At 40.4% G+C, this 13,037-nt stretch overlaps 1 protein-coding gene across 1 annotated transcript in view; it reads right to left on the bottom strand.

Moving 5' to 3' along the window:
• Positions 1–13,037, bottom strand: part of LOC124363101 (reversion-inducing cysteine-rich protein with Kazal motifs-like) — a 163,493-nt gene that overhangs the window by 19,403 nt on the left and 131,053 nt on the right. Inside the window, exon 3 of the mRNA XM_046818220.1 lies at positions 5,318–5,401. Coding sequence (XP_046674176.1) covers positions 5,318–5,401 — 84 coding nt within the window. The remainder of the gene's footprint in view (positions 1–5,317; positions 5,402–13,037) is intronic.

The raw sequence follows: 13,037 nt of genomic DNA, 5'->3' as shown, positions 1-13,037 counted from the left end.
GCATCAGCCACTGTCCCAGATGGAATCGTGGGTGATGTACCATCCTCGTCTTATGCTGCAACTTCTAAGGGAGTGGCAGGGCAAGGGGAGGAAGCCACCTTCCCTTGTCACTATTCCAGTAACAAGGGTAGAAAACCTTTTCCCCCTCTTGGTTTGGCCCTGAAAATTGAGAGTAGTTACCTATCCCTTCCTTTCCTGATGTTCCCACCCCTACTTTACCAACAACCCCAACTAAGGTGTTATGCGACCCGTGCTGAGAGTCTCGTGCACTGGGGGTATATTCAGTGTCTACAACGGAGCCTTCTGGGAACCAGGGGACACCCAGTCGTAATTACCCTTATCTTCCTAATCGGGTCACTGGAAGATGGACCGCAAATACCCGGTTCTCGTGGGATCAGAATGGAGAATGAACTAAACCAAAACAAAACCAAAACTGAAACTCAAGAGGTAAGCGAAACTCAACCAGAAGAGCTACCGATTGAGCAACAAAGAGTGTCTGAGATGACCCCCAATGGAGGAAGACAGACTTCTCTTGTCAGAAGGCGAAGTTCGGCCGGAAAGAGCCAAAAAAGAAGCGGCTCTCGAGAGGCGAACTACGAAAGCGGAGGATAGAAGAGGCTATCGCTAGAGGTGAGCCGATAATCCCCCGGAAAGAAAGGCAGAAGAGGTGGGAAGAGAAAAAACCGAGCTCTGATGAAACCACACAACGAAGCCGGTTCCTCCAAAAGGGAACTTGGTTGTTGTTGGGGCCTCAGAGCAAGGGAACACTTCATTCCGTACCAGCCCAAAAACAACAAACCCCAAGCTATGCAGGTGTGAAGAGGCTGCGATCGCAGCTGACACCTGAAGAACAAGCAAAGGGAGGGGAGAAAAGAAGGAAGGGGCATGATGGAGGTGTCACTAAGAAGACACCCCGAAACATATGCCGAAAGGATCTCTGTGGAGAAGCTGGCTATTGTCCGGCTCGAACACCCAGAAGAGAAGCTATCGACGGAAGAAGCCAACAACCTGAAGGAAGTGCTGGGCAAACGCGCCTTTAAGGGCAAAAACGTTAGGATGTCCAGCTGTCATGTTGAAGGTGAGCGATAGTGGTCGGCTGTGTTAACGCAGAAACAAAGGTGTGGCTGGAGAAGCAGGTCCAGGAGCTGAGTCCTTTCGAAGGAGTTCAGCTGAAAATGGGCCCAGCTAAAAGCCTGGTAAGGATGTTCAAAGTATCAACTTTTATCCCTAAGGACATCGAGGTGGACAGCAAGCAAGAGCTGTTCGAAGCCCCTGCTGTTGGAGGGAAATCTAGCACCAACGGCGAATCCCTGGTCCTTCATGTGGACGAAGACTCCCTGAAGAAGCTGAAGACTCTGGCGATGCGCCCATTTTTGGGTAGCGACAGGATCACCTTCAAGCTGCAGGGAGGTAACGATCAATAGTGGATGACATCGGTGCTCCAGATAAACCTACACCACAGCAGAGCAGCTACGGCAAACACTCTGCCAGAAGGTCCTGGCTGACGACATAGGCGTGGTCCTGATCCAAGAAACCATGGAACATTGGCAGCCGTGTGATGGGGATGAGCACCGCTAAAGGTAATTTGATATATTATTCTGGCAGTAACAACCCTAAGAGCATGTATATATGTCAGTAACAAAATCAAATCACTAAAAATGGCACAAATGTGTTCTAGAGACACAGCCATGACAGAGGTTCACTTGCAGACAGTTGATGGCAACATCAGAATCCTGTTTGCATCGGTTTACCTCCCATACGATTCTCTAGAACCACCGCCAACTGCGGAGATGAGGCGGATTGTGGAGTTCGGAACCCTTACGCGGAGGCACCTGATTGTCGGTTGTGTCGGTTGAGAGACCTATAGAAACCCAAAGAAAACAGATTGGGTAGCTTTCAATGCAGAGCTAAAAAGCAATCTAGTAAGGGAAAATGGGTATCTGGGGCAAGGGGTCGAGGACATGGCGAATTCTTTGCAAAACGCCATGATAGAATCGTACCACAAAGCCTGCCCCGTGATTGAGAAAAACTCAAGGAAAAAAGCATGTTGGTGGAACCAGGGGCTGGAAACCTTGAGGAAAAAACCTTCGCAGAGCATATAATACATGCAAACGTGCAGGGAACTGGGATAGGTACTCTGCTGCCCTAACAGAGTACAATAAAGAGGTGAGAAGAGCTAAGAGAAACTCGTGGAGGAGAATTCTGTCAGGGTATTGATAAGGCTCCTGACTGCGCACAAACTCCAACAAGTCCTAGCTCAAAGCCCCACGAATGTGGTGGGTACTATACTTAGGGACTCACACCAAGGATCCTGAGAAGACTCTTCAGTGTTTACTGAATACACACTTCCCAGGATCGTTTCAAACCAGTGAAACAGTTGTTAGTGAATGGCGGCGAGAACCTAGAGATAGCTCGTCTAAGGAGGACTGGAACTGTGCAAAGACTGTTATCAACTACTTAGAGATAAAAACTGGGCCCTGGAGTCTTTTGAGCCGTTTCAAATCAACAGGTACCGATGCATTTTCCCCGCTTTACTGCAGGAGAGTGGGGACTTGGTGATACCTCTGCTCCTACGACTGTTTCCTAACTAGTCCTAGGGACAGGAGTCATAACCTCATCTTGGAGGACCTCTAGGGTTATATTTATCCCGAAGCCAGGCAAACCCTCCTATGAGGTTGCAAAGACTTATAGACCAATAAGCCTAACATCCTTCTTCGTCAAGACCATGGAGAAGGTTCTGGATAGGCATTTAAGGGACACAGTCCTCATCATCCGTCCCTTACATCCAAATCAACATGCCTATCAGAAAGGTAAATCTTGTGAAACAGCCCTACACTGTCTGGTTGGCAAGATTGAGCAAGCTATTGAACAAAAGGAAATAGCTTTAGCAGTGTTCCTGGATATAGAAGGAGCTTTTGATAATACGAGTACTCACTCTATAGTGTCTAAGCTTAACATCAGGGGTACGGAGAAAACTGTTGTTAGGGGGATAAGTAACATGCTTAAGAGCAGAAGAGCACAGGCATCTCTGTGTGGAGTCATAAGAGAGGTCAAAACGCAGCGAGGATGTCCACAAGGAGGTGTATTATCACCAAGCCTGTGGAACATAGTTGTGGGATGAACTTACTCTGGACTCTGAATGAACAGGGTATGTATGCTCAAGGCTATGCAGATGATGTTGTCATACTCATAAGAGGCCAAGCATATGGTTACGTGTCTGGAAATGATGCAGAGAGCACTGGCCATTGTGGAGCGATGGTGTGACGAAGAAGGACTTGCAGTAATCCTTCGAAGACCGTCATGATACCATTTACAAGTAGAAGGAGACTGGAAATCACACTCACAGCCAGTCCTATGTGGGGGCCAGATACAGTTAAGCAGGGAGTTCAAATATCTAGGTGTCAAAACTGGATGATAAACTCACCTGGAATTGTCATCTGGAATACATAATCAGACGATCTCAGACTACATTGATGATGATGAGACGTGCGGTAGGATGCACATGGGGGATTAGACCCGACATGTCACATTGGCTGTACACCAGAGTCATTTAGGCCAATGATGGTGTATGGCTCAGTGGTATGGTGGCCAAAAGTCCAACAGGTGACTGCCGCAAAAAAACCTGTCAAAGGTACGGCGGTTGGCATGCTTGGGGACAATGGGTTGCCATGAGGGGAACCACCAACCGCTGCTATGGAAGTAGTGCTAAACCTCCCACCCCTAGACATATTCGTCATAGGAGAGGCTAAAATGGCTGCCTACAGACTGACGTGAAATGGGAACTGGCATTATCACCATGCTAGTAAGCACTCCTAGATCGTTGACATTCTCAAACTGGATATTCTAGAAATGATGTCTGACAGAATGGCAAAGGTTACGGACTGGGAAAAACCAATTGAAGTCAACATTGTTGAAAGGAAGGAATGGTCAAAAGGTGAGCCTGACTACATGAAGAAGGCTCTAACCTGGTACACGGACGGGTCAAAGACTCTGAAGGGTACTGGGGCAGGGTCTGGGGAGCCAGACCGAGGGTTAACTTAAGCTTTAGCCTAGGTAAACTGGCAACTGTCTTTCAGGCTGAAGTTACAGCCCTTGCAGAATGCGCAAGAGTTAATGTGGAAAGGGGCTACAAATGGCAAAAACATCTACATTAAATCGGACAGCAGGGCTGCTCTGCAGGCCTTGGCCAACCATGACTGTAATTCGAGGACAGTCTGGGAATGCCATAAGGTCCTTGAAATTTGCTGGCGAAAACCAATAAAGTTATTCTAACTTGGGTGCCTGGACATAGAGGAATCACAGAAAATGAAAGGGCAGACATTTGTGCTAACTTGGGAGCCAACTGTCTTCTTACCGGTCCTGAACCATCGTGTGGGGGTCTCATATAAATTAGCACGTAGATCAGTTACCAAGAGGATGGCTAACAAACACCTACAACATTGGAGAAATACTGAGGGGAATGTAAAAGCAAAGCGGATACTCAAGGGACCATCAAGGAACATTGCAGCAGATGCCTTTAGAATGAGTAGAACGGAGATCAGAAAGGTGACTGGTTTTATTACAGGTCATTGGATATTCCGAAGTCCACCTGAACAGAATAGGTATTCCAGTTCAGGAAACACAGTGCAGGAAATGTGGCGAGGCTGACGAAAACAGCCAAGCAAGTCATATTTTGAATGTCCAGAATTACAGAGCAAACGCTCAAGATCCCTAGGTGTTCTTATGCATACGGAAGAGGGAATGGAACAGGAAAGCATTGTTCAGAAGATCTCATGGTTTTGGAAAGGCCTGGGATTTGATACAGCTTAAACCTGGGAGAGGGTGCACAATAAGCCGGATGGCTGAGAGGCAACTACCAGGCCTAGGAAACCTGGCCCTCTGTTACAAAAAAAAGAGAGACACGGATCACGCAACGTCGAGCGTGGCTGCTGCTTGGTTGAGTGACCGCTGAGCGATCCTGTCCTTGCAAGCAGCTTTATGTAAAATTACAAGTTTATAGTTCAGGTAGTCTTCGACATATCGTGCGGACAGACGGACAGAAATTGCCAGCCCCATGAGTGATAGGCTTCGGTAACGCTCAGCCAACAACCATATGTTAGAGTAACTGTACTTATCTGCTCTACAATCTGGGTATAAATAGGTTATCACAAATAATAATGCATCTTCTTTAAAGTCTACCATACTTTGATGTAATTAAATAGTAAATGGTCTTCTACGGTCATATCTGAAATTTCTCCGATAATGACACAAACATTACTATACACTATCGAATAAACACTATTTATAAGAAGATTAAGTTGATGGAAGCAAAACTCACCAACAAATGAGAGCAGAAGTTGTGGACATCGAGAAGGCGCTGCTCCCTATATTCTGAATCTGACGCTGCCGAAGCCAGGGACAGCTGCAATAACAACAAACACTGAAAATCTGTTCACTCCGCTAGTTTATAGTACAGATAAGGTCAGAGATAACGGTTTAGTTGGGATTTTTATACAAACTATGTATTAGTTAATGTATTTAATTATTGTTATATTGTTGATAACATATATAAATAATCCACAAAACGTGTAGAGGCTTTTTGCATGAGAGAAAATACAATCATGGAAACAATTTATGTAATGAATAATAATAACCTATCGCATTAGATCAAAGTATTCCTAAGCTAAGGGCGGCTTTATTTCTTTTAATTACCTGAAATCTCCCTGTGAAATACATTCAAACAACGAAATAAACAATGATGTTACGCAACAATAGAATGAAATACTGTCTCCTTTCCCCATTTTCGGTGCTTAATTGTAAACTAAATTGCCTCTGTTGTGGTAACAATAAATTTAACTTTTACCTCTCTCCTGTTTTATTACTCCTTTCTTTCACGAAGGGGATTACGATATAACGCAGACTTTGTAAATTAGTTTTACGCCTGTTTTTTTTTTAATTATTCATTAAAAAATCATAATCATGTTAAAATCATTTAATATAACACTTTTTTAGCCGATGCACTGATGGTTCCATGGCGTTTCCAACAACCACCCTTATCGTTCGGGGCGGTCCCAACAACGTCCCTCATACTCCACGTGGTTGATGTAACACGGGATCTAAGTAGAAGGCGGTCCCAACAACGTCCCTCATACTCCACATGGTTGATGTAACATGTGATCTAAGTAGAAGGCGGTCCAAACAACCTCCCTCATACTCCACGTGGTTGATGTAACATGTGATCTAAGTAGAAGGCGGTCCCAACAACGTCCCTCATACTCCTACGTGGTTGATGTAACACGGGATCTAAGTAGAAGGCGGTCCAAACAACGTCCCTCATACTCCACGTGGTTGATGTAACATGGGATCTAAGTAGAAGGCGGTCCCAACAACCCTCCTCATACTCCACGTGGTTGATGTAACACGGGATCTAAGTAGAAGGCGGTCCAAACAACCTCCCGCATACTCCACGTGGTTGATGTAACATGTGATCTAAGTAGAAGGCGGTCCAAACAACCTCCCTCATACTCCACGTGGTTGATGTAACATGGGATCTAAGTAGAAGGCGGTCCCAACAACCCTCCACATACTCCACGTGGTTGATGTAACATGGGATCTAAGTAGAAGGCGGTCCCAACAACCTTTCTTATCGTTCCTCATACTCCAAATGGTTTTTCATTTAACATGGGATTTAGGCATAAGGCGGTCCCAATACCCACACTTATCTTGTCATGTAATGTTATGTCGTTCTGGAAGTTGCAAAGAAGTCCTTTAAGTTCAATCAGATCTCAGCTTCTTGTCCAAAGTAAATAACAAATTTATTAAAACTAAAAAAAAACTATAGTTAGTAGACAAACTTCGAACACAACCGCAATACGATATTGTATTCCAGATCCATTTCAGTGAATAATTTTCACGTTCTTGGCACATTAGTTACCCGGAAAACGCTCTAAAGCACTGACACCACATGAACTCAAGAAATTGGGCGAATCTTTATAAGATGAATCTTTATATGAATTTTAACCATAGTCCAGCAGCCAAGAGCAAATTTGCGTCCTAAACGCACAAAATCTATTTGTTCGTGAAATTGATTGAGGAATTTTCCCTAAGAAGAAATCTATACTTAGTTACGCTAGTAATGGTGGGGGAAAAATTCCCAGTTTTAGCGGCAACTTCTTAATAGATTATGATGAGTCAATTTTCTATTGTACTTTTATTTATATTATGTAATTTTTGATAACAACGTCAAAAAATGTTCTATTACCTAATCGAGTATTGAAAAAAATATTACTTATGCGTTTGTTGCAAGTTTAGGTTACGAAGAAATCTGTACTTATAAGGATCTTTGTCGGTTAGGAGAAAGGTCCTTTGAGCCTTCACCGCAAGCACCATAAGCCAGGTTATTATCGCTTGGTACATACATCACGTTTGTATCCACTTCCTGCGAGCTTTAACCTAGATTGGAACTGAATAAAGCCCATTGAGAAGCCTTTGTTACTAGGCTTTAAAATTAATCACGTACTACTACTAGCATTGTGTTGTTTCCAAAATGCATTGACAACTATGCATGTTCTAGGAATAGTTGAACCAAATTTTTGGATTCTTCCAATAATTTGGTTTACCAACAATAGTTCGTACAATAACATTTTACTAGTTACGGTATGTCTTTATTGAAATCACAACAAAAACCTTTTGAGATGTTACTGTGGGTCGTAGCTAGATTTATAATCCACAAATTACACTGTGTATTCGTATATAAATTCCCTCCTCTGTATTAAGCACTTATGTATCAATTCATGATTAGAACCGTAATCTATATTTACTTGAAATGCTGGATATAGGCCGTATGCATTAGAAATCTCGTTAGAGATAACAGGCATTCAAGCGTCGGGTGGTTTAGTGCCAGAAACTGATGCAACGCCCACCCTCTTGTTAACTGCAATGCAAATATAACTTTAAATTGCAACTGGCCTTGCTTTAGTTCAGTTATCAATAAATTATACCTATTTTTTCTCGAATCCATGACATTTAGGATCATTCATTCATACGTCACATATTTAAATTGAAAGTACCTATATTTTATTGAAGATGTGAACAAATTGCCTATGAGCTTTTAACTCTTCTTTAGGATTAGTGTCGTTATGGTTAATTAGAGCTGTTTAGTTATAATTATTTTTCCCGTGTGTTCTGGCATGGCGTCTTGGGTAAACGCGCAGTCCACGATCGTGGCAACAATGCTCCATGCCAAATGGGCGGGTTGCTTGTTTGGTTAACCAGGCGCCAATCGTGACAAAGTGGAATAAAAAAATACTCTTGCGACAGCGACAGCGGAACGGTCAGTTAAACAATGAGTCACGTCGTCAATGAGTGGTCTTCGCGATCTTTCTCTGCTAGAATAATAGAACTTAATTTAGTTAGATAATTAGTTCACTAAGCTCTTCATTAGCTAAACGAATTAGATTTGGCTCTGTGACAGATAATCTACTTATACGACTATTTCGTTTGCCGGTAGTACGTATAGTGCAGTATTTTAACTTTACATATTTACATTAGCCTACAGTTTAAATGTTTATGTTAATGGAATGATTCCAGGCTAGTCATGTAAGAGGCTTGAGAGCAAAATACTCATAAATTACGAGTTTCATTATGAACCCACATCACCAGTAATGATGTTAAACAATGATTAGTCATGGCTCTTCTGGTGTCCTATTTGAAGTCAGTCGACTTTGTAGCCTCCTGCTACGATTTGACTGTCCGCCAACTGTAGACGCTGCTGCCATCTGGTGGCGACTCTTGGTCACGTGGTACACACCAGTCAGTGGTCGACTGGTCGCTGAGTCAGCTGAGTGGCACTACCGATTTTGGCGAGTTACAATAATTGGATTGAAGTAAAACAGTGCAGGTCTCGAACGTAGCCTTACTGAGTTTTGTATCACTGAACGATGGAAAATGTCCGGAAAATCCTGTTCAAACACAATCCTTCTAACGTCAGAAACAAACTTCAAACAAAGAATTGGCTTTAGTTATGCTTAACGAAATATCGCGTCTTCTTCCAATAAATGTTTTTGTAACAAGATTAGAAGACTTGTTTCTATTGGAGGCCACATGAACCAAATCCAGTAAAACGGAGTTTTTCATGTATATCCTTAGTTCTTTTTAAAACAACATGTCTGCAATCAATACACAAAGTGTAAAAATTGATCATGTAATACACTGAATAGTATTAAAAATAATTATTAGCGATTTATAAGACACCTATAATTGATTACGTCTATCCGTGTCCAATCAATTCATAATATTGGGACCTAATAGATAGAGAATATCTAATCAATAAGACCACGCCAGAAAGCAATCGATCGTTAGGGTAGTATGAGGGAATCCATGGCTAACATCTAGTTTAACTATAAATTACAAAGTCGTTTAAGCGATTGAAACGGCTCATCTCTGGTATAAATGTGCGATATCTCGATGACGCGTGATACACGTTCACAAACACATTCGCAACAATAGCTGAGATCCATCATACTCAGCCGCGATTTGTCCAACATAAGCCGAGAGCTGACGACACTAATTGTCTGATCTGTTCTCCAACCTGAATGGTTGTAAACGAGATTTATGCTTTCAACACGCAACAGATATCAGACACAAGCGTTGTGTAATTATTTTGCTCAGATGATTTTAGCACGACAAAAACAGGAATTCACAAGTGCTGCGAAACCTATCACTGGAAAAACAAACATAGTATCCTAGTAGTTATTTCAATTAAGCGAGGAATTAATAGATTTCATTTATGCTTCTGCCTGTCTGCCTGCCTGCGAGATATCTAAAAAAAGAACTGAAACAAATAAACTTTAAATTTTGCATGAAGCTTCATTTATATAAAAGGAACACCTAGTACTACGATGTTGCATGTAAATCCATGGGATATGGCTGACTTTTCAAACGTTTATACAATTGTGTTAGGGGTCCCCATTAGGGGAAAGAGAAAATCCTAGAATAAAAACATTTTTAAACAAACTGAGAACAATTCTTTGAGATTCAAACTTGTGAACGTGGTAACACTTGTAGCCCAACTACCCCCAAACTTTACATCACTTAGTGATTTTGTGTGTAAAATTATATTTTAAACAACAGAATGAAACGCGGCATAATGATCAAAATGTTAATGTACCGTGTGGAAAAGTATCTAAAAAATATTTTTATCTGTAAGAATTTACATTTTGAAAGAAACATGTACAATAATGAGTTCTATTATGGTTAAAGTCCAATTGTGTAATTTAGCTGTCGTTTCGTTGAAGGCTATCGTTCAGTAGGCTAGCACAATTTATATTTTGTCTGCCTGTGGGATGTATGACTTTCTCTCCAGTATAATTGGTTGCATTTCTATCTGACTACAGGACATCCAAAACATGTTGAAGCATGTTATACGACTCGTGCTGTGACGTGCCTTAGTTATTTTGGATTATTTAGGAATTATTATCAAAAAATAATATATTAAATACTTATTTGTTAGCTACAGCGTATTTAGGAATTATTAACAGCATTGAATATGTATGAAAACTATTTATTCCTCAAAAGTATGATAATTCCTATTGTAAGTTGTATAGAACATATTTCATGATCTACAATTTTAACATTAGTGTTTATAAAATAAATTTGAATACAATATTAACACTTCCACTATCCACTTTTACAAACAAATTTATTACTTTTGTTCGTTTTAAATTAAATAACCGTTTAACTAAACGCGATAAATTAATAATAACATTTTTAGAAAGATCTATGTGTGTTAGGAGAATGATTTATTGACGACAGGGCCGGAAATAGAACCGGGGATGCAGAGTGAAAAAAGCAAAACGAAGCCAATTTCGCTCAGTTTTTTCCTCGGTCCCAATATAAACAGGCCAACTGTGGATACTTCGGCGTGCGTTTCCTCAGCTATAACTCTCCCGGATTTATCTGCCGTGTTCCGCCTTGACGCCTCCAGTTTCCCGACACTGCCTGGTTACAGCGCTGGCGACAACTCCAGTGCACTGTGTCACTTCTGCAGTCCTAATAGAGGTCTTCGGTAGCTTGAAGGTTCAACACGTATTTTCCAAACTAAATTAATTGTAGTAGTGCAGGATATGATATAAAATTATTCTCTTTTGCCAAGTACAAAAGCGCATGAAGTTTATGATTCATTAGTAGAGTTTAAAATCACAAAAAGGTAGACAATCTAAACATTGAATATTTTAAAATCCAAATCAGCGTATTTAATCAATGTACTAATTTGATACACAAAATAACAATTATGTACCTTACCTAACTGATTTTCTGCATTTAATTACACTGTTTATCTTTATTAAAAGAACTTGATTGTTCAGAGAAAATATTGTCAAGTGTTGCAGCAGTACTTTTGGAATATTTTTACAATTTTTGAACAATACATTGATTAGAGCCTCTTAAGATATCTTTTATAAATAAATTAAAATAGAGAAATGAGTTTGAATATTCCACCAGGAGTTGTAGGCAATCGTGAAGAGAGTTTAGGAGCAACATAACATCAGTTTTAAAGGAAAATACGCATAAAGATGTAAAAAGTGTGAATAATTGATAAAAGACGACTTTAGGGAGTACAAACTTTCCTTAAAGCATATTTTATTACAAAATCGGGTCATTTTCTTCACTTATAATTAATAAAAATTTATATACCTTAAATCATATATAAATTAAAAATCAGGTTATCCTCGAATCTGTATTGATATAAGCTACTGAAATCACATAAAATAATTTAACCAATACTAGAAGATTTTGCACGGATTATTTATTTATTAATTTTTTTTATTCATACGACATATATTTTCTCAGACAATTAATAATCAGATATCCGACATAAGTAACGGTAATGGCCTTCCACTTGATATCTATACAAAATACTCTAAATTATAGCCTTGATTGTTAGAAACATACCTAGACCGTTTTTGGTCCACAAAAGTCATGTAAAATCCAAATGCTATTTGATTATACTACTAATGCTAACCCAACTAATAAGATGCTAACCTCACACTTTGGAGGATTACAGTCTTACTGTACCCTCAATTTGATATTCAAATAAAATATATTAATAATTATTTTATGTTTATCAATATCAAATCCAGAAGGCATTGCTCTAGAAAGGTTTTCCTGTATTTGTCACTTAGCTGAAACAACCACTCAATTACTATGTTTTACAACACTAGAGGAGCGGTGTGAAATATTAATAAGTGATGAATCCATTACGTTTGGTGCAGACGTCCGGCCACCACTGACTGACTCGCGGTAATCCTCTTGTCCCACTAATCCCTGCTGGGGACACCTCTTTGTGTTGTATAACTGGTGGTTGAGTGACATTTATCACCAGCGGTCCATTAGCGGGTGTCTTCGTCTCTACCGTAGTTGTCAGTTTACATATCCAGGTGTAAACAACTTTCATTTGCTGTCAGTTCTGTAACTGATTTAGTTTAATCCTAAAATTGTAGAGGTGGTCTTTTTTATCAGTTATAATTAACTTTTTAAAGGTAAGCGTTCTAATCTAATTTGCAAATGTTTATATGCTGCTCCGGGAATCAATGACCTTACGACCGCTACGTTACGGTGAAGGTCGAACAATTGGTCAGTTTCTATGTAGGATTGCTAAGAAAATAAAAGATATAACGGAATATGGCGGGTCCCGTCAGTACGTATGAACTGAAAGAAAGAGATATAAACACACGTAAAAAGTGACAGACAGAATTCCATAATTCTCTATGCCTTTCCAAGAGTAATCGCACAGAGAAGTAATCGGAAAGTCAGAGAGAAGGCTAGAATCCCTTAGAACCTAAAATCAAATTTTCCTTGGACAAAGAATAAGTTATATACTATGCTTCAAGTCTCAAGGACCTTTCTATCGAGAGTTATCAGTGAGACGGACAGACAGATAGACAGACATAGAATCCTTTGATCTGTTGACCCGTAAAGAGGCCACATCTGGTCCTTAATAATTTTGAGTTAGACACGATATAAATTTTATATTTCAGTTGCTAAATTCCTTTAACATTAGC

Source organism: Homalodisca vitripennis, chromosome 5 (assembly GCF_021130785.1).
Source record: "Homalodisca vitripennis isolate AUS2020 chromosome 5, UT_GWSS_2.1, whole genome shotgun sequence".
In the NCBI taxonomy this organism is placed as follows: domain Eukaryota; kingdom Metazoa; phylum Arthropoda; class Insecta; order Hemiptera; family Cicadellidae; genus Homalodisca; species Homalodisca vitripennis.
The sequence above is the reverse complement of the archived record's forward strand: the minus strand, read 5'-3'. Positions and strand labels throughout refer to the sequence as shown.